Source organism: Ochotona curzoniae, unplaced genomic scaffold, assembly GCF_017591425.1.
Source record: "Ochotona curzoniae isolate NIBS_2020 unplaced genomic scaffold, NIBS_Ocur_1.0 scaffold_4701, whole genome shotgun sequence".
In the NCBI taxonomy this organism is placed as follows: Eukaryota; Metazoa; Chordata; class Mammalia; order Lagomorpha; family Ochotonidae; genus Ochotona; species Ochotona curzoniae.
The window spans coordinates 18,447,940-18,475,041 of record NW_024467122.1 but is presented as its reverse complement, the minus strand read 5'-3'; the positions used below and the strand labels follow the sequence as shown (position 1 = coordinate 18,475,041).

Here is a 27,102-nt window from a genome sequence, read left to right as displayed (position 1 = left end):
AGCGTGTGCTGCCATTGGCCAGCGCGGCGTGGGCGGGCGGGGCGGGCGGAGCGAGGGCAGGCGGTTGTAGGGCTCGTGCCCGTGCCGGATCCGGGGCCGCCGGAGGGGCGCGGGAGGCTGAGGGGAGGGAGGCGGCAGCAGCATGGCGGCGGGGTGCGAGCCGCCCAGCCCTCTCCTCCGCTGTCGCCGCCGCCGTCGCCGCAGTCGCCGGGAGTCCCTGGTGTGCGCGTGTTGGTTGTAAGCTCGCCTGGCGCCGGTCGGCACTCACTTGGGCCCTCCTTCCTCGGGCCGCCCGTGCCAGCCCGAGGGTCGTGCCCGCCGGGGACTCGCCGTCCCGCCACACCCACCAGGCGGCGGCCCAGGACCATGGAGGACGTGAAACTGGAGTTCCCCTCGCTTCCCCAGTGTAAAGAAGAAGCCGAGGTACGTGTGTGTGGCGACGGCCACGCACAGGCCTCCGCTGCCGGCTCCGGCCGCCGGGCGACCCCAGGCCCGAGACGCGGCGGTCGGAGACGGGATGCCACCTGGAGAGGGGCTGGGTCTGTGAGGTGAGGGCGGCAGCGGTCCTCGGCCCCGGGGCTCGCGGAGCGGGACCGACCCCCTAACGCTGCGCCCGAGCACGCCGAGGGCGAGGTCGGCTGGGGGTCTCAGTGGAAGCGACAGCTGTGGCGTCAACGATTCGCTTTGGGCGGTGGGCGGGCACCCGGGCGGGCACCCAGGCTTGCCGCGGACCCAGGACCTGAACTTTGAAAAGTGCATCTTGGCAAAGTTCTCTCAGAAAGCTGGGACCGGCGGAATAAAATGTCGGGGGAACTGGGCTCATTTTCAAGAAGAGAACTTTTAATGAGAAGTCTTGCCCCGGGAGGAAAGTTTAGTACTGAGAGTGAAATGTTTTATGGCCCCCCGATTTCCTAGTTTGGGGTTCTTTTCTATCCCACCTGCTTCCGTAACTCTGGAACCCCGTTTCATGTGTTGCTGATTTAAATACTTTATGCTGTGGTACACTGTTAGTTTTCTGGAGGCTCACAGGACATGCAGCTCAGTTGTGCGTTAGTGCAATCAAGAAGTTAAATTTTTCTAGAGTTTTAAAGAGCTTAAAAATAATCGAAAAGCAAAATTGTGTTTTTAGGAGGTCATTTGATTTATTTCAAATACTCTATTGAATATCTCCCTTTCAGATGAACAGTTTTTGTGTGGATGACTCCCTTGCTTGGTATGGTGCCTGAGAATGACCTGTTTTAAGGGAAAAGTCGTATTTAGGCTAATTGTTAGAAAAATGAATGTGTGTGTGTGTGTGTGTGTGTGTGCATATATATATATATATATATTTTTTTTTTTAGGATACACTTACAACTCCAGTCTTTCCTGCCCTAATCTTAGGAGCTCTAGTCAAAGGTTTTTTAAGAGTTCGCTTTTTCTGTTTCATTGTGTATATGGTATGTCTTATGCCTACACAATCTGTAAATGATTAATGGAGATAGAGCTTTCTTCCTGTGTGTGACTGACGAAAACGGGTTTTCTACTGAGTGTGTGGGGACTTCTCCCTCGCCAAGATTCTCCGGACATCAGCAGGTGCCCAGGAATTTGGTTCAGTTCTGACGCTGACCAGGATTCAATTAAGATCCTACAGTTTTGTTGGCTGCGTTGCACAAGACTGCCCCCACTTGAGATGCAGACTGTGTCCTGACTGTAAATCTGGGCCCCGCTGCGCTGCTCCCCCTTGAGAAGGCCCAGGTGTCTTACTGGAGGGCCCTGGGAGCCCCAGGAAGCACATTGGCGTTTTCATTAAAGGGTGCAGAAAGATGGAGTGGCTCCAGGGGAGGTGCAGGTGCAGCGCAGGGAAGGAGCCTGACGCCCCAGCTTCAGCAACCCACAAGTTGATGAGCTCCCTGCAGGAGTGTGAAGGCCTTTGTGACAGCCGCTCTCTCAGCTCCCACCCTTCTGGATTGTGGGTCAGGCTACAGTTGAACTTGATCTTTGTGGGGTCAGCTCTGCCTTACGTGTGTGTGGCATGATATCTGCTGCAGGAGCTGCGCTTCATTTGGAATGAAGAGACATTGCTCTGGAAAAGCTTAGGCTTGTAAGAGGAAGTGGCGGACAAAAGACCAGACATGCTGCAGGGATAGAGGTGATGTTGGAAGGCTGGTGGCTGACAGTGCAGATACTGTCTCCTGGCAGTCAGTTCATGCCATATTTCATGGCATTGGGTGTTTGGGCTCCTGGTTGCTGGTAACAAAAAGCAACTCAGAGACTTTAAGCAAGAGGGTTTGGGAGTGGGATAAATCCCAAAAGGTAGTGATCTAGCTCGTCTCAGAAATTGAACTAGACTAGCTGCTGGAATGCGCCGGAACCACCTCTGCTCAAGGTTTCTCTTGGGCATTTCTAAGGTGTGCAGTTTGGCCATCAGCCGCTCTGTGGCCTTGTTTTATTTTTAATGATTTACGTATATGAAAGGCAGAGTTAAGGGGAGAGATAAGGAGGAATATATTTTTTAAAAGATTTATTTTATTTTTATTGGAAAGGCGGATATACAGAGAGGAGAGACAGAGAGGAAGATCTTCCGTCCGATGATTCACTTCCCAAGTGAGCGCAACTGCGGATCCGAAGCCGGGAACCTCTTCTGGATCTCCCACGCAGGTGCGGGTTCCCAAAGCTTTGGGCTGTCCTCGACTGCTTTCCCAGGCCACAGGCAGGGAGCTGGAAGGGAAGCGGGGCTGCTGGGATTAGAACCGGCACCCATATGGGATCCCGGGCGTGCAAGGTGAGGACCTTAACCGCTGTGCCACCGCGCCGGGCCCAAGGAGGAATATTTTTAAGATTTTATTATTGGAAAAGCAAAGAGATCTTTCATCCATCCGGGACACTTGTGAAATGGCCACAGTGATAACTGAGCCTGTCTGAGCCGGAGCTCTTCCTGCTGAGGGAGGGATACCTTTCCACAGGCTCGCTCCGCAAGTGGCTGCAAACAGCTGGGGATGCTGAGGCCAATGCCAGGTGCCCAGAGCGTCCTCTGCGTCCTCCACAAGGGCCCGGGGACTGGGGCGTCTCCGCCTCTCTCAGGCACATTGGCTGAGAGCTGGGTTGGAAGTGGAGCAGCATGGGCTTGAATTGGCACCATGTGGCTTGCCAGTTTTGTGTTCAGCAGTTTGTTACACCACAACACCAGCCCCATGTGGTCACATTTAGTGATGATCTTGCTTAGACATCTCTCTTCTGGCTCCTGTGTTTGGGCCATTTTAGATCCTGTGCCTGACCTTGGGGTTAGTCATGGTTATCCAGGAAGGGGTGACTGCAGTGAAGTGCCAGCCTGATTAAAGCAGTTCATCATTGATACTCTCCTAGCGTAATAATAGGAGCATGTCCATAGATGGAGGGCACTTTCTGGGGCAGAAACAAAACAAAAAATACTAAATCACTAAATGGATAGGATAGTTACTCAATAAGCTAATAGAAACAGTATTTTCTAATTTCCAACAAGATCTGCGAAGTGCCAAAGTGGTAGGTAATTGTTAGGGTGACCAGCTAACACTGTTAGGTCACATTCAAAAGCTAAATTATAATCCAAATCTTTAGTAAAAATGGAATTGGAGGATTTAGGAACTACATACATTCAAGTTGTGGTACCTGGATAATTCAGTCACCTTCAAAAATTTTACTTTCAAATATCTTAAAAAAAAAAAACATTTATTTTTACTTGAAAGGGAGATTTGCAGGGACGGGGACAGAAAGATCTGTCCTCCCAATAAGGAAAGCTTAGAACAGACAGGGAACAGTCAGCTTGGACTCCCACATACCTTACGAGGTGGGACTCAAAGATTAGTTACTCCTCACTAAGGTATTGAAGATTTCTCTGCACACTCCTCCTAAAGCTGTTCTGCTCCTCAGTTGTTAATACATGGCATGTTTGAGGTAAAAGCCTGTTTGGCCTATCCTAAAATTTGCATAGAGCTCAGTAGAAATCACGCTTGAATACTACACGCTGCTAAATATAACAGTGAAAATAGACACGAGACTATTATAAGGTGTATAGCAGCCGGTTATGTATAAACTGAAATTGAGATGTCAATGATGTACTCACACAATGTGGTTAAGAACTTGCAGTTTTGGCCCTGGTGGCGTGGCCGAGCAGCTCAACTCCTCGCCTTGAACGCCCCAGGGTCCCATATGGGCGCCGGTTCTTATCCCGGCAGCTCCACTTCCCATCCAGCTCCCTGCTTGTGGCCTGGGAAAGCAGTCGAGGACGGCCGAAAGCCTTGGGACCCTGCACCCGCATGGGAGACCCAGAAGAAGTTCCTGGATCCTGGTTTCGGATCGGCATAGCATTGGCCGTTGTGCTCACTTGGGGAGTGATACATTGGACAGAAGATCTTCCTCTCTGTTTCTTCTCCTCTCTGTATAGCTGACTTTCCAACAAATAAATAAATCTGAAAAAAAAAAAAATCTTTCAAATAAAAAAAATACTAATCAGCTGTTTTATCTGTTGTATGAAATAACTTGATTTTAGTTCTTGAAGTTCTAGTGTTTAAAAAATACTTTAATCCTTCGGTTTTGTCATGTAAGTTTTTGGTTGCTTGTGAAACCGATGGAATCTTCTTAAGTAGAATGTTCCTAAAGTCTAATGTTTTTAAAAATGCATTTTGTGGTGTCATGTTTTTAGTCTTTAATTGAATGACGTTTTGCATAATACAACATGCTTGATTATTGTATTTTTCTTTCTTTTTAAGGAGTGGACCTACCCTATGAGGCGGGAGATGCAGGTATGATAACCTTTTGTTCAAGCTAGACAGTATTATTATTATTATTATTATTATTATTATTATTATTATTATTAAATAACCTAAATTCACAAAGAACTTAAGAGCTGTTGGCTGATAATCTGTGGGCTGTTCATGAAGTTTTTAAAATATTAAGTATATTTTATAAATATGCAAATTTAATCTTGTATCTTGAAAGGAATAGGAAATGAGTTGTTCGTTTTTTCCTTACCTTAGAACCAGGAACACAGTAGCACATGTGTAATGAGTTACTTTCTCTTTTTTTCATCAGAAGAATTGAACACTAATGGCTTTTTAATAAGTTCAGGGAAATATTATGAACTATGTATTGTTATGCCAAAATTGTTTGTTTTTTCATAAGTTGCTGTTCCCTTGTGTAATTTATTCCTTTGGAAAAAGTCTGCATTCTGTTGCTCAGCAGAGTTGTGACTGAAAGTAAATCAGGCTTTTGAATAATTTTTTTAAAGATTTATTCATTTTTATTACAAAGATATACAAAGAGGAGGAGAGACAGAGAGAAAGATCTTCCATCCGATGATTCACTCCCCAAGTGAGCCGCAATGGCTGGTGCTGCGCCGATCCGAAGCCGGGAACCAGGAACCTCTTCTGGGTCTCTCACACGGGTGCAGGGTCCCAAGGCTTTGGGCCATCCTCAACTGCTTTCCCAGGCCACAAGCAGGGAGCTGGATGAGAAGTGGAGCTGCCGGGATTAGAACTGGCACCCATATGGGACCCTGGGGTGTTCAAGGCGAGGACTTTAGCTGCTCAGCCATGCCGCCGGGCCCATGAATAGTTAATTTTTATGTTTCATTTCCAGTTAGTGTACTTGGTTGTTCAGAAGTTGTTCAAATTAAAATGAGATTAAAATGAGTTAAAATGATAGCTGACCTTCATAGCAATTCATTTTCTTATGCATTTCTTAATGTTTGCCTGAAATTGGTAACCTCCAGTTCAAATAATGTCTTCACTACTGGTAATTTTTCTGATTCCTAAAAACTATTACGTATCTCTCAATGAAAATATACTTTAAAAAGAAGGAATGCATTGTAGAGGCATTACTTAAAGCATAAGGAATATAAAAGTGAAATTGCAACTGTTGGCAGGTCAACCTTTGATGTTGGACTTTTTACTTTGCAGTGAAAATTATTTCTGTTCATCAGGCTTATTTCCAGTTAGATTATTTATATGAAAGAGAAAGAAGAAGAGACAAAGAAATCTTGTGTGTACTGATTAACTCCGTAATGTCCGTAGTATCTGTGGCTGTGTCAGGCTTGGTCTCAGATGGGAGGCGGACATCTGAGTACTTAACCATCTTGTATTGCGTCCCAGGTGCATTGGCAGGAAGCTGAGTCCAACACTGATGCAGAATTCCATCTTTGGTATTCCCGCACAGACGTGACACCTCAAGTTTAAAAACGGTGTGCCCCGTGGGAGTTTAATCCATGTGTCACAAGGCCTGCCCCTAGGAAATAGTCCTCATCCTGTTTCTTGTGCTGTTTTTGATTTGGCTACATAAGGTCCTGTCTTGGGGCCCTACCTGTGGCATAGTACATTAAACTACTGCCTGCATTGCCAGCATTTGTGTGGGCACTGTTTCCAGTCTCACTTGTGCCACTTCTGATCCAGCAGCTCCCTGAAAGATGCCTCAAATTCTTGGGACCCTGTATCCACATGGAAGACCAGAAGAAACTCCAAGCTCCTGGCTTCGAACCAGTCTGATTCTGGTCATTGTGGCCATGTTGGGGGAATAGCATCAGATGGAAGATCTGTTAAGTCTGCCTTCCAAATAAACATAGATTTTTTAAATTGTCTTAATTCTAAGAAGAGTTTTATTTTTTGACTCTTGTTCTAGAATAGAAGTAAAATTAGTTTTGTTAACTTAATAGCAATGTAATGTACTAATTGTATCCAGCTGCTTTCAAAACGCTATTAAGTTCAAATCTCTGATTTTTGAACTATTTTTAAACCTGAGATAGAAAACATACCTGCATTTCTTTTCCCAAATGTTTGCTCACTGTGGCTATGAAATGCTCCCCAAATAAACTTTGAATCCATTTATCATAAAAGCTATGAAAACGTTTCAAATTCTGTTAATTCTATGGTATGTGTTTTAGGTAGACTTAAGTTGGTCGTGGTAAATGCTGTTTATTCCCCTCTTTTCTAGGAGATTTTACCTGGATTGTTCTTAGGCCCATATTCTTCTGCTATGAAAAGCAAGGTATGAAATTCATTAGGCTCAATGACTTTTGCCAGAGTCCAGCTCCAGCTGAGTTCGGAGCTCGGGAAGGGTGCGTGGAGTCGGCGATAAAGAAAGACACAGACACTTGTTGCGTTTTTGCTGCCTGCTTGCTTCTTGCTTGCCTGCTTGCTTTTTCAAGAAGAAGCTGTTCTTTTTATTTTCTTAGACACATCACAAACCTCTGCACAAACGTTTGATTTTTTATCTTTTACTTTAGAACTAAGACAGCATGCACAGATGTTCAGTTAATTTTTACTTCATGGTCAACCAGGTACTCTTAAAGATAATTCTGTAAGTTACTATAATCAGTTTCTTTAAAGCAAGCCATTATTCATTCTTCAGAAGTGACCACTAGGTGACAGCCAGAATTCCAAGGCCAAGGCACAGATGGTTACCTACTAATTAGTAAAACATTCCTACTACATTTTATTTTCACAACTTTATCACATAATGGGAGAAATACATCAAAAGAGAAAAAATATAAGGATCTAAGACAAAAAGTTTCAAACATTAAATCCCCCTACAACTGCAGGCTCTACAGCCGCATAAGCAATCAAACAATAATCAAAAGTATATCTCTGTGATGTTAATAGAATCATCCTATATTTCCTCTAGTTAAAAGATTATGAAAGCGGCTAAAGCAGCTACATTTTCTATGCTCTAAAGAGTTGCAAGGACAGGCTAACCTTTAAGGTCACAGTAACTATTTTTGCCATAGCAGTTTCAGCTCATACTCCCATCACTTCCATTAATTTGTAAAATTCTTGTTCAACCGTTTCCCAGAAGGCATGCTATATGTCTGGGCCCGATTTCAGGGCAATGGGTAGGCACACAATAAGGTGTCCAGAAATGGCATGGGTTTAATTGTACTCCTGTGCGCAGTTAAAGGCCCACTCACTAAGACATTATCAATAACATTAACTCTTAAGCTCACAGTAGTTGCCAAAGCCATCTCACAGGGGCAAACAATGCCTCAATAGATTACAGAATTCTTAGTGGGGTACTTGAGTGTCCGTGCAAACAGGGGGTGAGACTGTGTCAAGGTGGTCAGAGAGAAATCGCCGGGCCCTGCCAAACAGCTGGAAGCTCCCCAGGCCCTGCCAAGCAGGGAGCTGTTCTCTTCACACCTTCGTGTCATCCATACCTACTGCACGGACCCCAGCAGACTTTAAAATTTTTTATAATCCATATTTTTTCATGACATTCATTTTTAAAATAAGATTTACTAATCAACTTGCTTTCTAAAATGTTAGGCATGTTTAATGGCTAGTTATGGTTTCAAGATAATATGATACAGTTAAGCCCCCAAATAAGAAAGTTTTAATTTTTTAATGTTTTTCAGAACAGGGACTGTTTTTATTTGAAAGTGATTGACCTGGTACACGAGGGAAGGCCATTTGGGGTGCCAGGACCCTGCTGGCCATGCCACTGCTTCTTGGCACCATGTTGTGTGTTGGACTAGGGACAGGCCAGACTGAGGGTTTGTTAGAGGTACATAAAATGTTTGCCCAGAGCTTCCACAGACCAGGTTGCTGCACCCACAGGCGAGTGACAGAGCTGGGACAGGGGCCGGGACGGTCTCCTCAGGCCAGGCCACTCCACCCTCCTACCAAGAACCAAATTTGAGGGCTGACCTGGTGGGGGTTCTTGAGGAGCTTGCTGACCAAGCCATAGGACCCACCTGTGAATGGGAGAGGCTGGGCTGCAGGCTGGGCAGGTCTGCTGACTAAAGTAACAAAGTATACAATATATGTAACATTGCTGCTTTCTAGATATTTCGGATGTATAAATTAGGGCAATGCTACTGTCACCCCTTGAGTTCTAATATAAAATGTATCACAGATGTCTTATACAATACCTTGCTTATTTTGAAGTCAGTGTGTTTGGGTATCATCTCTGCATGACATAATTTGATTTGTTTTGCAGATCTTAGGACTCGTTCATCATCTCAACACTAAAAGGCTTTTTTGGTGGTGTTGAAACAGGATTAGGAGTAATCATTCATCATTTTGTTGGCCTGTAGTTGGAAATATGGGGAGTTGGTAAAAAGAAGTAGTAAGGAAAGAATAGATTGGCTGTGACTTTGTAAACAGATTTTATTCATAAATATGTTATCTTGTAGTTGCTCACATGAACAGAATGTTAAATCATCATAGATCGTAAAATGTAAATGAAAGGATTAATGCTGAATTCATTTTAGTGATTGGCATCAGTGTGAATGTAGAGCTGTGGTTGGTTATTAATCCAACTGAACTGTTTCCTTTTCCGAACTCAGGAATTAAAAAATACTTTAGCTCAAATCTGTGGTGACAAGAAAATTTGCTGCAGAAATTCAAACTTTTGAAGCCATGCTCTAACTTGACTTGCTCTAAAAGAATGCTGTAGACTGAACTGGGTAGTTTAAATAGCAGAATGTTTCCAGTTCTGTAGGCTATGAAGTCCAAGATCAAAGCGAATGCCTTGCAGACTCCTGCCTCCAGCTGTAATCTCACATGACTGAGAAGGAGCTAATCCCATGATGGAGGTTCCACCGTTTACGACCTAAACCTAGTTACTCAGTAAATGCCCAGCCTCCTCATATTATATTTTGGAGGGATAGACTTCAACATATGAATGTTGAAGCGATGCCAACAGAAGATTTAGTTCATAACATGTAAAAATTATTTTTTACTATATTATTTATTTATTTGGAAATAGAATAAGAGAGAGGGAGGGAGACAGAGAGAAAGAGCGAGTTCATCCATCCTCTGTTCATTCCAATTGAACTGCAAAGGCCAGGGTGGGGCCAGGCCAATGCAAGAAACCAGGCAATTGTTTTAGCTTGCCCAATGGGTGCAGGGGCCCAAGTAATTAGATCATCCTCTGCTGCTTTCCCCAGGCACATTAGCAGGGAGCTGGATCAGAAAGCGGAGCACCCAGGATTCGAACTGGCACGCATGGTGTACCAACAGCATGAGTTGTAACTTAACCAACTCTAGCATGGTGTTGGTCTTTTGACTTTTTATAAATTATTAGTGCTATTGTTTTGGACTATCTCACAAGTGAAAATTAAATATATAAATTTAAAAACTGAAGGAATAATAGAAGACTCGAGTATTGATCCTGATTTCCTCTGATTTGCATGTTTTATTCATGCATTTATTAATAATTACTGAACAACTTATACACATTATACACATTCAGTTATGCACATTATAAACAGTGAACAACATTGATTGCTCTCGCAGAACTCTGCTGTTAAAGTTCCATACACACTGAAACCTGTGATCACTTAGATTAAAAATTTTTTTTGGTAATTTCTAGAATTACAACGTTCAGTTGCTTTTATATATAAAGTCAAAACAACACATAATATAGGATGAGTTGCCATTTTTATATTTAAAGAGAATTTTTGAAGCAGTAAAAAGTTATTTAGATTTTGAGAATTATATAAATTCTGACTTGGAGTGGAAAAAATATATTGAGAAAGGCAAGGAGTTAGATATTTGGGCTCAGATATTGCTGTTAACCAAATCAGTGATACTGAAAGAGTAGAGGTTAACTATTTTTGCCTTAATAGATCACTATAAGTGTTATTTACTAAATATTTGCCATGTGTCCCAGGTACTGTGTCTGACTCCATACATATATTTACATTATTTTATAAAATTCTCAAATCACTGAATGAAACATGAAGTGACTGAATTACAGGTGTCAGGTTAGCAGATCTAGGATTTGTAGCTTGGGGTATATGATTCTAAGTGTGATGCTTTGAACTGTTAGAGATAATTCTTTACTGAGTAAAAATTCAATTTTAAATACTTAAGTCTTAGATGCTAATCCTGTGTATGTTCAATACTTGATTGTCATGTAGGATGATGTTTCATATTTTAAATTGTTTTCTTTTTACAGCTATCTATGCTACAGAAACATGGAATAACCCATATAATATGCATACGACAGAATATTGAAGCAAACTTTATTAAACCAAACTTTCAACAGTTATTTAGGTAAGACTTATTGTTAAGATTTAGAAAATTATTAAGGATGGCAAACCTATAAAAATGGCGCTTTATTTTATTGTGAAATTTCCTTCTGCCTGTGTTTTATGAAGATGGTTTATGTTTTATTTCCAATATTTAAATAAGTCATGCTTTGAATGCACAGTTGCTAAGGTTCAGAAGAAACCGGGTTTCTCTATTACTGTCTCCTAAATGCTCCACGCTTTCCTCTAGGCTACTACCCCCTCAAAGGATTGTTTTGCCAGAGTTATGTAACTATACAAGCACAGTCCTATTTTAGGAATTGTGTGCTGCTGTTTTTATTTTTCTTTGTTTACTTATTTACTTTGTATTCTTTGGGAGTTGCTTTATATGAGTATCTGCAAAGCTACTGTATGTACTATAAAGATTTATTTAATCAATTTCTTATTGTTGAATATTTAGATTTTTTTTCTGTACTTTTACTAATAAACTTGGAGAGCAGAGTAAGTGTGCCTGGCCATCCCATCTAGTTCATTTGTTGAGTATAATAATAAGCCAAGTTCGTAGGAGTAGAATTATTGGACCTAAGAAGGTGAGTGTCTTAGGCTTTGTAGAACTCTGCAGGTTGTCCTCCAGGGAGTTGTGGCATTTCACATGCCTGCTGGCAAGCGCGTGAGCAGGACCCTTTCCTTGGTGCTTCTCCAGGACAAAATTCCACGTCTAAGCTACAAAGATTTCGACAGTGTATCCTGAAGTGACCTGCAGAGCCTCATTGTTATGGTTTTTCTGTTGGGATAAATATAATCCTAAAGCAAATTACTTTTAGAAACTAACTTCATAATTTAACTACCCTAGTTGTATTAAGCAGGCAAATTGGATTATAAACAGGTAGGGGGGTTTAGTAGTACAGTGGTTAAGTTGGTGCCCTATGGGAGTGCCTGATTCAAGTCACAACTACTCCAGTTTCCTGCTCTGATGCTGTGTTCTCCGAGCAGCAGTAATGGCTTGCACATGGGAAACCCAGATGGACATTCAGCCTGAAACAGCTTTTGCCGTAGTGGGCATTTGAGGAGTAAATACGGAGAGAAAAGATCTCTGTTTCTGCCTTTTAAATAAAAATGGAAATAAGTTTATTCTTTTTTAAAAGATTATTACTTTTAAAAGATTTATTGATTTTTACCTTAGAGTTAGGGAGGGACAGACAGAGAGAACTTTTGTCCACTGGTTCCCTCTCTAAATGGGTTTCGTGGCCAACACTGAACTGATCAGGAGAAGGAAGCTTCCTCTGCATCTCTCACTTGGATACAGGGTCCCAAGGCCTTGGGCCGTCCTCGACTTTTTTCACAGGCAACAAGCAGGGAGCTGGGTGGGAATTGGAGCAGCCAGGATAAGAACTGCTGTTCTGTGGAATGCTGACATTCGTAGGTAGAGAATTAGCCAATTGAGCCTTCGCATTGTCCCTCGACTTTATTCTTAAAAAAATTTAAATCTGGGACCCAGTGCAGTAGCCTAATGGCTGTAGTCCTTGCCTTGCATACATTGGGATCCAATAAGGTTGCCCGTTTGTATCCTGGCTGATCCTCTTCCCTTGCAGCTTCCTGATTGTGGCCTGCTAAAGCAGTAGAGAATGGCCCAAAACCTGGGGACCCTACACCCATGTGGGAGACCAGAAAGAATCTCCTGGATCCTGGCTTCAGATCAGCTCAGCTGTGACTGTTGCAGCCATTTTGGGAGTGAGCCAGCAGATGGAAGAGCTTTCTCTGTATCTCCTATTCTCTGTAAATCTGACTTTCTAATAAAAATAAATAAATCTAAAAAAAAAAAAATATTTTCACAAAGTTGAATGCAAGTAGCATTTTTTTTTTAAATTTAGATCTTAGGGCCTGGCATGGTGGCCCACTGACTAAATTTTCGCCTTGCACATGCTGGGATCCCATATGGGTGCTGGTTCCGGTCCTGGCTGCACCACTTCCCATCCAGCTCCCTGCTTGTGGCCTGGGAAAGCAGTAGATGACAGCCCAAAGCCTTGGGACCCTGGGAGACCCAGAAGAAGCTCCTGGCTTCAGATGAGCTCCACTCCAGCCACGGCGGCCACTTAGGGCGTGAACCAGGGGACAGAAGATCTTTTTTTTCTCTGTCTCTCCTTCTCTGTAAAATCTGCCTTTTGAATAAAAATAAATCTTAAAAAAATAATAAATTTATTAAAAAATTTTTGAGTATATAATTTCTGGACAGGACTTCTTTTTTTCAGCTGATGATGATTTCAGACAATGAATGTTTGCCTCATAGTTCCTCCATCAGATGTGTTTATTAGCTGCTTTATTTTTTTTTTAAAGATTTATTTTTATTATTTTTTTCATTGGAAAGGCGGATATACAGAGAGGAAGATCTTCCGTCCCATGATTCACTCCCCAAGTGAGCGCAACGGCCGATACTATGCCGATCCGAAGCCAGGAGCCTCTTCCGGGTCTCCCGCGAGGGTCCAGGGTCCCAAGGCTTTGGGCCATCCTCGACTGCTTTCCCGGGCCACAGGCAGGGAGCTGGAAGGGAAGCGGGGCCTCTGGGATTAGAACCGGCGCCCATATGGGATCCCGGGCGTGCTCAAGGCGAGGTCCTTAATTACTGCACCACCTCGCCGGGCCCAGCTCCTTCTTTTAAACAAAGCTTCCTATGAAATGTCTTTGTAAGGTTATGGGAGGGCCCTCAGTGCTCTTCCTTTAGGGAAGCTGGTAGAAAAGAAGACTAAAGAGTACAGGTACTTTTATTTTCATTTTCTAGAACCAGTGTAATTTAGGAGCAGGTTTCTTCCTGCTTGCTTCAGAATATCAAAAATTGGGCCTGGCGCATTGGCTCAATAGCTAAATCTTTTCCTTGCACACACTAGGATCCCATATGTGCTGCTCCACTTTCCATCCAGCTCTCTGATTATGGCCTGGGAAAGCAGTAGAGGATGCCTAAGGCCTTGGTACCATGAATCTGTGTGGAAGACCCAGAAGAAGCTCCTGGCTTTGGATTAGCTTAGCTCTGGCGGTTGCAGATGTTTGGGAAGTTAACAAGTGGTTGGAAGATCTTTCTGTCTCTTTCTTTCTTTACATCTTCCTTTCCAATAAAATAACTAAATAAATCTATAAAATACAAGGAATGTTGCATGTTATTTAATAGGTCAAATGATATGCCCTCAAGCAATGTAAATTGTTTGATAGTTCTTGATAATGTCATATTCTGTTTTTACATTATTTTCCATGTTTATCATAAGAAATGTGCTGCTATTTTGTATATGAAGAGCTTCATCTGAAGGTATGCTAATTGCAAAATATTCTATTTTTAGGTATTTAGTCTTGGATATTGCAGATAATCCAGTTGAAAATATAATACGTTATTTCCCCATGGTAAGTATCATTGTTACGTAATTTAAGATTTATGATTGAATTTCCAAGTAGGTGGCCAAATAGGATAAGAACATGTTTAAACAGAAAGAAAACATGAGCCAATGTGAAGCAGAGAGGGTACATTCCCGGAAATAGGAGAGGACAGAATGACAGCAAAGGGGCACCTTGAGACTGACAGACACAGGAAAGCAGCGGACAAAATGGTGTGGTGTTACAGTGACAGATACCCCAGTGGCATTCAGCGAGCGGCAGTCTGAACTGCACCAGGAAAAAGGTGGGAAGGGGCATTCCCAAAGAACTCACGAGGTCAGTCCAGACACAGAATTGCCTTTCCTGCTGGTCTGTTTGATTTGACTAGGAGCAGAGACAGAGCAGCAGATCCCAAACCGAAGGTGCAGGAAGAGGGTAGATTTCACAGCCAAGTCTGCCCCCTGAAGCTGAGTTGGGTACCATTTTGTATAGGGAAGCAAATGCTATAGGACAGGACTGAACATGCACTGAGCTGAGAGTGAACTCATTTCTGGCTCAGTTAACTGCAATAAAATGGCATCCTGTAGGTTCCACCCAAGATAGGTCTGAGTAGCCCCAGACCTGACAGCCAGCAAATCAAGAACCCCAGGAGTGGTACTTCAGGCAACATTTTGTACATTGTAGCAAAAACATTGAGACTGCAGGGACAACAGTGAGCTGCAAATGCATTGAGCTCAGCTAGTCCCTGCTGAACTCAGTGCACTGCACTGGTCCCACAGGGAAAATACTGACTGGCTTCGTACGGGTCAAAATAGGTTTGTGTGGCCTTTAGAACTAACTGCCAGCAAGTTCTGGCAAGATCAGCACCAGCTTAGCTGGATAGGACACCTGGTATCTCCCTAATCCTAGGAACTGCTCAAAGTGAAGGTGGGAGAAAGGTTGTATAGCGAGTGATGCAGCCTCAGCACAGTATCACAGGAGGTGGAGATGTTGAGCCAGGAGCTGGGACTACAGAGATAATGGTAGAAGTCTAACATAAGAACCCAGACCTGGAACTCGCTGGAGGGAGTGTGGAACAAGTGACTGCAAACAAAGAGTTGTGCACAAACCACAATAAATAAAATCAAATTTCAGACCTATGGGTGACACAGTTTAGAAACATGCCCCAAGGAGAAGAATGTGCTAATACAATGACAAAGAGCAAAATAGGAAACAAGGGCACAATGAATATTACTAAAGATTTCCTGCAAAGGAACAAAACCCTTTGCCAACCTCAGAGTTCACTGGGGAATATATGAAGAAAATGTGGAATAAAGAATTCAAAACACTTTTTTTTAAAAGATTTATTTTTATTGCAAAGTCCGATATACATAGAGGAAGACATAGAGGAGAGACAGAGAGGAAGGTCTTCCGTCTGATTCACTCCCCAAGTGACTGCAACTGCCAGCACTGCGCCAATCCGAAGCCAGGAACCAGAAACCTCCTCCAGGTCTCCCATGCAGGTGCAGGGTCCCAAGGCTTTGGGCCATCTTTGACTGCTTTCCCAGGCCATAAGCAGGGAGCTGGATGGGAAGTGAAGCTGCTGGGATTAGAACCGGTGCCCATTTGGAATCCTGGCATGTAGAAGGCGAGGACTTTAGCTGCTAGGCCACGCCACCATGCCAGAATTCAAAACAGTTGTTATAAAACTTCTTAACAACAAGAAGCACGTAATATAGGAGTCAAGGAATTTAAGGAATACATCACACAGGAAATGAATCAAATGAAACCTGATATATCAGAAATTAAGAATACAGTGGAGCAATTGAAAAGTACAGTGGAGAGTTTCCAAAATAGAATGAAGGAGTCAGAGAAAGAATCTCAGAAGATATTTCCTGGGCATGGCGCGTGGCCTAGCAGCTAAAGTCCTCGCCTTGAACATGCTAGGATCCCATATGGGTGCCAGTTCTAATCCTGGCAGCTCCACTTCCCATCCAGCTCCCTGCTTGTGGCCTGGGAAAGCAGTTGAGGACGGTCCAAAGCCTTGGGACCCTGCACCTGCGTGGGAGCTCATGGCTTTGGATCAGTACAGCACTGGCCGTTGCACTCACTTAGGGAGTGAACCAGTGGACGGAAGACCTTCCTCTCTGTTTCTCCTCCTCTCTTTATATCTGACTTTGCAATAAAAGTAAATAAATCTTAAAAAAATGACTCTTCCAAACCTGCCCTACAACGGATACTTAAAGATGTTCTCTTGACAGAGAAGAGGAAAAACTCCTACCAAAATCAAAGGCAAATGTGAAGAACATCCCAATAAAGCAAGAGAAGACTAAATCAATGAACAACCCATTGCTAAACTGACAGGACCAAATTACCACCCATTCATATTAACCCTGAATGTAAATGGCTTAAATTCATCAAACATCATAGATTAGTAGAATGGATTCAAAAACAAAACCCATGTATTTGTTGCCTACCGGAGACGTATCTTGCCAACAAAGATCAGCAGAAACCATATCTCATGGGTTTTTATTTTTATTTTTTTTATTTCATCTCTTAAGCTTTTTCTCGTTACATTTTTCACTGACTCGTAGAGCATACAGAAGCATCAGTTTCTTTAAGAAGGTTCTTGATTTTAATTTCTTCAGTGACACATTAGTCATTCAGTAGCATGTTATTTAATTTCATGGCATTTTCAATTTCTATTTTCCTTCCTGTTGTTGATTTTTGTATTGTGCCTTTTCATTTAAGGGGATGTATAGTATCTGTAATGGAGACTGTCATATCCAGATGTGAGCATACCATGCAGTATGCATGTCTATTTCCAGATTAGTGATGGACTCCCAATGACAATAGGATGCTGAACACTCTGCTGTTGTCCATACCTGCAATCATGGAGTTATAGCTGTTTATGAAGAACTATGCTATAGTAATATAGGGGAACTCAGTGAGCGGGGAGGGAATTTGAGGAGGTAAGGGAAATCCCGGGGCCTATGAACCTGTATGATAAAATGATTACAATAATAATTTTTAAAGTAAATTTAAAAAAAAGATGTATGATTGGTCTTCTTTATTGTGGTTCTAAATTTACTACTTTTACTTAGTTATGATAAAAATTCAGGGGGTATCTTGAAGCAAATAATTCACTTGTGTTAAATTATAATGGCTGTGTTTGCAGCATTTTGGAAATTCTCAAATTATAAGACCAATAGCCTGGAAGTATTTTCAGTAGATTTCATTGTTTTACTATGTGTGATTATGCTAACACACGTGTTTTGTAATAACATATTGACTTCTGCCTTCAGACTAAAGAATTTATTGATGGGAGCTTACAAAGTGGAGGTAAATATTGTTTCCTTTGCTTAGCTAATTATTATTTGTTATAGACGATTTGTTGTAGTTAATTTTTTCGTTGGTGTTTATCTTAAATGAAGAAATGATAATTGAAGTATATATAATAGACTGCTTGCAAGGTTCCATCTCCTTTAATGTGGATTGGGCTTTTGGAAATAGTCCCATGGAGTACACATTTACAAGTGAGTTACAATGCTGGTTGAGTCACCTGCATGGGACTGCCTGGCATTCAGTCTCGGCTCAGCTTGTGATGCTGGCTGTTGGCTGATATGCATTTGCTGTAGTTCATATGTTGCTTCCTACCAGTTACTTGGGAAGCCCAGGTGGAGGTCCATGGTCCTAGTGTGACTTGATCTAATCCCAGGTGTTTGTGGAGTGAATCTGAAGATGGAAAATCAGTCTCTGTCTCTCTCTGGCTTTAACTAACAAACTAAATAACCTTACAGAACGATTTTCAAATTCTGTGCTTTAAATTTCATTCACCTGAAAGGCTGTTTTATTTACTACACAGTGAGAATAAGTTGTGAGGACTTGGAAATTAATAAATAGCCAAGTAGTATTTGATTTAAAGTTTTTAAGAAATAACTTGTTATGGTTTGCTACATGATCTTAAGATATTTCGACTTGGCAGTTTTAAAAAAAATCAAAGTAATTATTTGTTTTTCAGGAAAAGTACTTGTGCATGGAAATGCAGGGATCTCCAGAAGGTAAGAAACTGAAGATACTCTTCTTTTTTTTTTTTATTTTTAGCTAATGAGTTATATTTAAGTTTTTCTTTTTCCTAAAAGATTTTTGCCTCTTTTCAGTGCTGCGTTTGTTATTGCATACATTATGGAAACATTTGGAATGAAGTACAGGTAAGAAAGTACTCTAAAATATAGCCATAATTTTAAATTTTCATTAAAATAAAGTTGAATGGAGATGATTTTTTTAGTTGTAATATTTTCCTTTTTTGTTGTTATTTGTTTTTTGTTTACATGATTTCATGTTTGATTAGGCAAGCCCATCTATCCCATTGTTATTCTCTTAACCTGACTTATCTCTCCAGATCTGCTTAGGCTAATATTTTTATGGCTATGTGGAGCTAGTACTAACTGCTATTTTAAGAAGCTAAGTTGACATAGATGGAATAATGCATAGAAAACTACTATGGCTAGAGATTTGGCAACCTGTGGTTAAAAAAAATCTTAGGCACAAAATGATGCCTTTCCTTGTTTAAAAGGCTAACTATTGTCGCCCTCTGTAATGTTAATACACTATAATTATGATGTTGTATTTTTGGCAGATTTTTAGGTAAAAGTTCCTGCTTTAGGTAACTCTGGGAAATTTTATTAGTTCATAAAATAGTACCTTCTCAATAATTTTCTTTTTTCAGAGATGCATTTACTTATGTTCAAGAAAGGAGGTTTTGTATTAATCCTAATGTTGGATTTGTGCATCAACTTCAGGTAATTTTTTTTCTCTTTCAGGTATTCAAAAAACAACACAGTTAAAAATCTTCAGTCCAAGGTGTTTAGTCAAGTAGTTAAGACGTCAGTGAAGGAGTCCAGATGGGAGTGTCTTTCTTTACATATCTGAATATGCCTCTTAAGACATTTGACAATTGACCTAAGTGGAATTGATAGGTCAGAGCACATTTGAAGTTTGGTAGATGTTGCCTAAGTGCCTCTAAAAGGGATGAAATAATCTGAATTTATCAGGAGACAAGGAGTACTTGTTTCTTGGTGCCCTAATCTACACTAGTTGTCAGAGTATTTAATCACAGACAGATGGGGTCCTGTGTGTGAGTGTGCACGGGACCTGGGCAGGTGGGCAAGATCCCAGGCCAGTGTGCCACACTGTTGAAAGACTGGGTGCTGGGACCTCTGTGCTTATGGTGAGGGAGCTGTAGATTAGCTCAGGGAAGGAGATAGTGGGATATGTGGGAAGGAGGATCAGGTGAGGAATGACTTCCGAGGTCTTTCACCAGCCAGGCTACTGCACTTGCCAGGTAAAGGAAGGAGCTGAGACCAGGTGGTTTGGAACAGGGAAACAGGAAGACCTTGCAGAATCCTTCTACAGACCAGTGCACCTGCCCACATGGGAGACCTGAGCTGGGCTAATTGATACCGACCACTGCCAACCAGTACACATGAAATTTAAGGCTAAGGGGCTGGCCTGGCAGGACTAGAACATAGTATCCATCCATGAATGTTGGAATGGAGGGGGTCATGTTACTCTGGGCCATGACACTAACCAGCATGTGAGAACCCTTTTTGGGGGCAGATTCTATGAGAGATGTGATTACCCCTGTGGGGACTGCAGTGCACACTGGTTTGCTCAAGAGCTGGGGGTGGTGACAGGCCAAGCTAGGCATAAACATGGAACTCACTGACATTTATGAACTGGAGTTGGGAATAAGCCAGGCTGGTCCAGACTGTAATACCTGCAGGCACACCCAAGAATTGGGTGTGAGGCAGGCCAGGCCACAACATCCACCAGCACACACTTAATGCCGAGAACGGAGGGACAGACTGCTGGGTAAGAGCCTAGCACATGGCTGGCACACGAGAAATCTGGGTCTAGCAGTGGACCTGGTCAGGGAACGTGGGAAACTCCTTTGGTGGGCCGTTGCCGCTGCTGGTGCTGGGTGTTGGTCAGGCTGGGCGAGGCGGCAGCTCCACTTGTCAGCAGGTGTGTGGGTTGGCTCTGGGGGTGCAGAACAGCCAAGGCCAGGCCAAACCCTGGCACAATGGCAAACACAGGAGCTAGGATGGGGTGCTGGCTATGCCAGGCTAGGCCATCACACCTGATGATGTGTGTGAAAGCCAGAGTTGGGGGCAGGGTGGTCAAGGACTAGGCAACAGGTCCCACCAGCAAAGTTGAGACTGGCGGCTGATTGGGCTAGGAAAGGCTACAGCACCCAATGGCAAAGGCCAGGATTGGGAAAGGGCTATGCTAACTGGGTCAGAGCAACCACTGGCATGTACATTATCTGTAGCTTAGAGCAGGTTCAGTTGGGGAGCTAAGAGATCACCTGTGCTGGGCTGTGACGGGTGCAAAAGCTGGAATGGGAGTGGTGAACTGGGTTGGACATGACTGCAGCATCCCTTGGCATGGATAAGGATTTTGGGGGTGTGTCAGAGTGAGCTAGCTCTTTGCATCCCCTGAACCATGTGAGAGCTGGGTCTGGGGATGAGTCAAGCAGGGCTGGGCCGTAGTACTCAACAGTTAGAACTGGAAGGTTTGTAGGCCGGTTTGGAAAGGCCACTGTTGCTGTCTGTGAATGCCAAAACAGGAGGTGGGCCAAGTCAGGCCGGGATAAGCACCCACTGGTGTATGCAAGATCTGCCACTGGGAGGTGCCCTGAACAGAGGAGCTTGGGGAACTTGTCCATGCTGGTGAGTGCAAGAACCAAAGCTAGAGCAGCCCAGACCCGGCCCAGGTTACAGTACCTGTCACCATACATGTAGTCAGGTCTGGGGGCAGGCTAGACTGGGCCAGTTCATAATACCACTGGCAGATGTGAGAACCAGGACAGTGTGGGACAGGCTGGATTGGGCTGCAACACTAGCCACTTCACATGACGGCCAAGTTCGTGGCTTGCTGGGCTGGGCTAGGCTAGGCTGCACTGCCCACTGTGAGCTGTGAACTGGGAGCTGGAACTAGGGGCAGGTTGGCAGAACCAGGTAGCAGTATGAATACTGCTGAATACTGGTGAATACTGAGGTGGGGCAGCCCATACCAGTAGACGTGAGAACTGGGGTGGGAAGGGTGCAGCAAACCTGGTAGGGGGACTACGTGGGCTTAGGGAGGACAGGCTGGGCACAGCTATAAAGCTTATTGGCCTGCATGTGAGCTGGATTATGGGAAGAGCCAGGCTTCCCCTGTATCCACTGATGCATGCATGAGCCAGAGTAAGTGCAGGCTGATTAGGCTCTGCTGCAGCTTAAGCTGGCAAGTGCTGGGACTGGGGGCAAGTCATGTCAAGCTATACTGCAGTATCACCTGGAAAGTGCAAGAAAGTGCTGAGTGAGCCTGTTAGGGAAACTGTGGGTTCCTCTCTGATGGGCTGCAGCTCCCACCTGAGAGCATGAGAACCAGGTTTGGGGCAGGCCTGGCTGTACAGGTAGTTGCATCCACCAGCAAAGGGTGGGCTGAATAGTGGGGATGGTAGGGCTGAGCTAGGCTGTAGCACCCATTGGTGTATACTAGAGCTGGATGGGATCTGGGCAGGACTGGGGGGGCTTATTGGGAGTCACTGTGACCAGGCTGCAGTTCCTGCTATGGTGTGAGAGAGCTGAGTGTGTGTTGGGTAGAGTTAGACTTGGTCACAGCATCTGGAGACCTGGGTGGAATTGTGTTCACCTGGCCTCCACCTGGCCCAGCCCTGGCTTTTGCATACTTTTTAGGAGTGAACCAGAAGATGGATGATCTCTATCTTGCTGTCTCGAGTATTGCTTTGCTTTTCAAGTAAATAAAAACAAACTTTAAATGCTTGTTAATTTGGGTATTTAATTTGGGTATTTTACAGCAGTAGAAGATTTTAGTTTTACTGAATTCTGTTTGAAAGAGCAACAAAAAGGGTGAGACAGGTTTTGTGTGTGCTGGTTCACTGCCACAGCAGCCAGGTCTGGACCAGGTCTAAGGCAGCAGGCTGGAGCTCTATTCTGTCACTTCACAGGGATTGCTGGGGCCTAAGTAACTGCACAAGATCAGAGAGCTGAATCAGAAGCGCTTGGATCTGGGATGCAGACATCCCAAGCAGTGGCTTAAGTGGTGCACTTCAACACCAACCGCTACGGAGTTTTATCTTAGTTTATAAATCATTTTTAAATGATTTAAATCAGTTTTATTGTGTTAAGTAGGTGAAGTCAGATAATTGTAGCTGATGGTTAGTAGCAAGGGGTACCAACGACTGGCAGTACAGTGTGCAATATCCTAGAGCAAGCTACTTGCATGAATTGATTTGTGGTTGTAAGTAGTTGTGAAATTATGAGACAGATTTTAAGTTTCTATTTTTCCTATAGCCTAATTATCCAGTGTATATCATGAATATCAATAATGTCCACATTAATCAGTGTTAGAAATCCAAGAATATAAATGTATTTTTGTTAATTAAAATATTTTGTAGGAATATGAAGCCATCTACTTAGCAAAATTAACAATACAGATGATGTCACCGCTTCAGATAGAAAGATCATTATCCGTTCATTCTGGAACCACAGGTAAGGATTATTTACTTTGGGAGAAAATTAAGGAAATGAGAAAACACCATTGCTGAGTACATATTAGCACAATAAATTGTTTAGAAACTTTGATAGAACTATTAGATCAAAAGTACTAATTTTCAAAGTTAATAATCTAAGCATGCTCTCAAAATCTTTACCACATTTATGTCTTTTATTTTTGCTGTCCTGGCGCACTCGGGTGTTAATCTGCTCAGCTATTCTTTTATACTATTTTGGCCTCACAAGTAAGCAGAGTAGGTTCTGCCTGTGAGTAATGTTCCCCTGGAGATTGAGCATCACAGGTCCAGAAGTCTTTCTTTTCATGGCAGCAGAAGTACATGAACTGAAAAAGCACTGTGTGTGTTCATCCCTTAAGTTCAGCTTCAGTTATTATTGTAGCTTCTTTCCTTTGCCACCTATCACTAATCATTTTCTAAACTTAGGGGTCTTTTTTCACAATATCTCAAATTCTTTCCTCCTTTTTTAATAGTGTGCATAATTTTATTCTAGTTGAGATCCGTGGTGCTTTCTATACAAATCCTTATATATTTGGAATATTCTGTATGTGTTGACCAGACCTAGATTCATAAAAAGGTATTAATAGTGATACTTCTCCTTTATCAAGGCTCCATTACCACAGAAGTCAAATGTTTGTGTTGCCTAAAAAGCATAAAGTTGGTAGCTAAACTTCCGAAAGTTTTCACACAATCCCAGATATTCATGTTCATGACTTATACTTGGGGAGCAAAATATATCATGAGGGTTAAAAACTTACTTGGGTAATTTTTAAGGAAAATTTGCTGTAAATTCAGTTATGAAATTTTCATATTCCATGTTTGGAGTCACATCCCAGAGAGCCCATTTTTACTGTCTGTAACGTGACTTTTAGGCAGTTTGAAGAGAACACACGAAGAAGATGATGACTTTGGAAACATGCAAGTGGCGACTGCACAGAATGGCTGATGCAGGAGAACAATAGTGTGCTTGGAACAAAGGAAATAGTGACAGTAATAACAAACTGGTGAAACAAAAGGAGTTTGGTTCTGTGTTGCTTCCAGGCAAGGTCCTGCACGCTGCATTGTAAGATGTTGGACTTCTGCAGTACATGGCACTGATGGCTTTACTCCTTAAAAAATTTACAGTTTTATTATAAACCAAGAATTTTTGACTTGTAAAGAGGTATTATTGCAATAATGCACTTTTTCATACTTGAAATTCGTTTGTATGATATAGTTATTACTTTAAACAAAATGCAAGTTAGGGGGATTTGTTTATAAAATCTGGGTAATTTATAACAAAAATTTCCTAAAAATTTGCTAAAAATTCACTTTCTGTTCTATATATTACATTTTTAACATAATCTTACGGTTTAGTTGTAGCGTGGAGCCTCTTACAGAAACATTAACAAAATGCAAGAATTTGCCATTTTCTTCTTCAGTCCCTGTTATTAATAATGTTTAAATCATGAAATTAGCCAACTGTTGTTGCTTTAACGTAATCCAGTTAACTAATGCTTCCTGTTACCTTCCTAATTTGTTTATTCTACAGGAAAAAAAATGAAAGGAAGCTGTCTTGCTTTATAGTATCAGATACTTAAAGATTACAAGGATAGTGTTAGATTTTAAGTGACTTTTCCTTTGTTTTCTTGTAAAAGCCAAATGTTATATTCCTTTCAGAGTTGCCTAGCCCTTTTTCTTTGTCCAAAATGGTTCTAAAGAAAATAAACCAATGTAGCATTTTTTTTCCTAAATGAAGCCCCAAAAAAGAAGTGCCTTGTATTATTAAAAAAAGAAATTAAATCCTCACGACCTCTAAATTAGTATGTAGAAAAGCAAAAAGTTCTTTTACGTTTTTCTGTAATGTATTTTCTTTTAAAACCATAAATTAGTTTAAATTGAAAGGGGGGGGGACTTAAAGAAACCTTAGTAAATTATTTGGGACGTGGAACCATTTAATTCTTTTTATTGTCTTAATGATTCTGTGAGATTGTTCCAGTTCAGGCTTTTCCTGGAAGATGCACTTCATGGGAAAAGTGATTTGTGGGAGACCTCAATGTAGTTTAGTGTTATAATCAGTTCTTAAAAATGAATTAATCCAAACTTTCCCCCATAATTTGCATTAGCAAAGACACTTTGGATCTTTTGTTCTGTTTTTATTTATACGTATAAAAATTATTCTAAGAAAAACAATGTTTTTGCTATTTTATGTGTGAAGTGAGGAAATAGAGGAGAGTTTTTACCTTTTTCTAGTTGCTTAGTGTAGCACAACAGAACTCCTTCATGTATCATTTTTCTCAGTCCTCTCTTGAGGTGCTTCACTGATGGGAATGTTTTCATACATTCCCTGGTTACAAAGAGGTACGATGCAAAGTAACCTGTTACACCTAGTTACTTGGTTTGCATTCCTCCCTATGTTGTAATAACACAATAAAAGCTTGGGGGGAGAATGGGAATTAATCAAAGTTGCTCTATTAAAAATTCTGATTAACCCAGGTTGTTCCCTCTTCTGATTTCCCTTCTATTTCATCTCCCTGAAACGTTGTTGACCTCATTGTGGTCCAGTGTCCAGTTGTATGAACAGGCCATTTGTGTTGTAGTTTTCGTGGAGTAGATGCGTTGGGTATTCCAATAACCCAGTTGGTAAAGTACTAGGGAACACAACTTTCCTGTATATAATTACCTGTTGGATAGACCAGCAGACATTTCTCTCATGATCTAATAACTGATGATGCTTCATATTACTAAATTAAAATTTTAGAAATTTTAAGTTTTGGAAATGAGGCAGTTAGCAGAGATTTGTTTTTATTAGTTTCAGAGATATATATGTCTTTTCTGGTAGTCTGGCCAAAAACAGAGAGTTCCGTTTTTTTAAATTATAGCTGGTTATTTCCCATATTCTATGACCCTTCTAATTTTTATATTGCCACTGAAGTGCCTGCCCAGCACTGTATATTAGACAGTCTGTCACAGTGGAAGGTTTAGTCTTTCCTCATATACACTGCAAACTTTTCCTTTGACGTGTTTATTCACCTAAGCTCTTCCTGTACCATTTGTTGTTTTATTTCATTTCTGTAATTGCTGTATTTCCACTGATATTTTCCAAGCTAAATTTAACCCAGGCTTATCCAATCATGATTTGTTTTCGAATAATGTGTGAGTGAACATTTAACATAAAACAATTTGGCCACATCAAAACTATATTACTGTTCATTTCCAACATATAAAACCTAAACATTGAAAATATTCAAAACAGAATGGCAGTCTTGCCATCAAATTTCAGTTAATTGGTTCATGTTGATTTTTTATTGGATGTTTAAGCAGCAGTTACCTTTGTTCTGTGATGGAAATGCTAAACCATGATGGCTTTTGCTATCAACTTTCAACCACTTAACTCTTAGAGCAGAACTTTCATTTTGAAAGAATTTTGGCTTCATCTGAATTTACAGGTCTCATCAGAAAATATTAAGCATGTCCTTGAGAATATATATATATAAAGTTCCTAATTTCTTATTACCATAGCAATTCAAGTCAATTAGAAGTATTTAACTGCAATCTTGAATTATAAAGTTGAAATGTATATATCAGGCTCTCAACTTGATGTAAAGTAAATGAGCAGTTACCTGGCGGGTTTTCTTTCTTTTAGTTTCCACAGTCCCATAACATAGCTTCCTTTCAATATTTATCTTTCTCTATTCAAAAATGTTTCAATCAGGAAGGAAAAGATAGGAAACAGCTGAGGATTAACCTTTTTTTTTTAATTATTGGAAAAATAAGTTTTCTGGGGGTCTTTGAAGGCTGGATTTTTTTTTTTTTTGTCTTTTACATCTGTGGCAGCTAAAAAATAAATCACTCGAAATATTCAGGTTTACATGTTAGCTCTCTCACAGGGAGCTGCCATACCTCACGGTTCAAAGTGTATTCTATACAGCAGTAACATACTGACATGTAATTGCAATTTACTATGCAGCAAAAATGATTCAAGAAGAAAATAACCTGCAGTGTCTATTTATCTTTGTATAGGCAATTGCTTAAGTTACTCTGCTTTTAATATTTGTACTTGGGAAAAGATGCTTATGTATGTCTAGTAATGTCACAGTGCAGATGCTGCTAGCCTAGGCACAAAGTATTAAAAATTATTTTGTGAAGATTGGTGGTTGTATTAAACTGTTGTGCCATTTTACCTCAAAAAAAAAAAAAAAAACCTGCAAAGCTCACTCATACTGCT

The 27,102-nt window shown here is 41.6% G+C and overlaps 1 protein-coding gene across 1 annotated transcript; it reads left to right on the top strand.

Moving 5' to 3' along the window:
• Positions 1-84: 84 nt before the first annotated feature.
• STYX (serine/threonine/tyrosine interacting protein) lies at positions 85-25,369 on the top strand. Its single transcript, XM_040968649.1, has 11 exons — positions 85-423; positions 4,725-4,757; positions 6,940-6,993; positions 10,906-11,003; positions 14,305-14,365; positions 17,620-17,656; positions 18,336-18,375; positions 18,475-18,525; positions 19,044-19,116; positions 22,782-22,875; positions 23,768-25,369. The coding sequence occupies exons 1-11, from the start codon at positions 367-369 to the stop codon at positions 23,839-23,841; spliced, it is 672 nt and encodes a 223-aa protein (XP_040824583.1). The 5' UTR covers positions 85-366; the 3' UTR covers positions 23,842-25,369.
• The last annotated feature ends 1,733 nt before the right edge of the window (positions 25,370-27,102 follow it).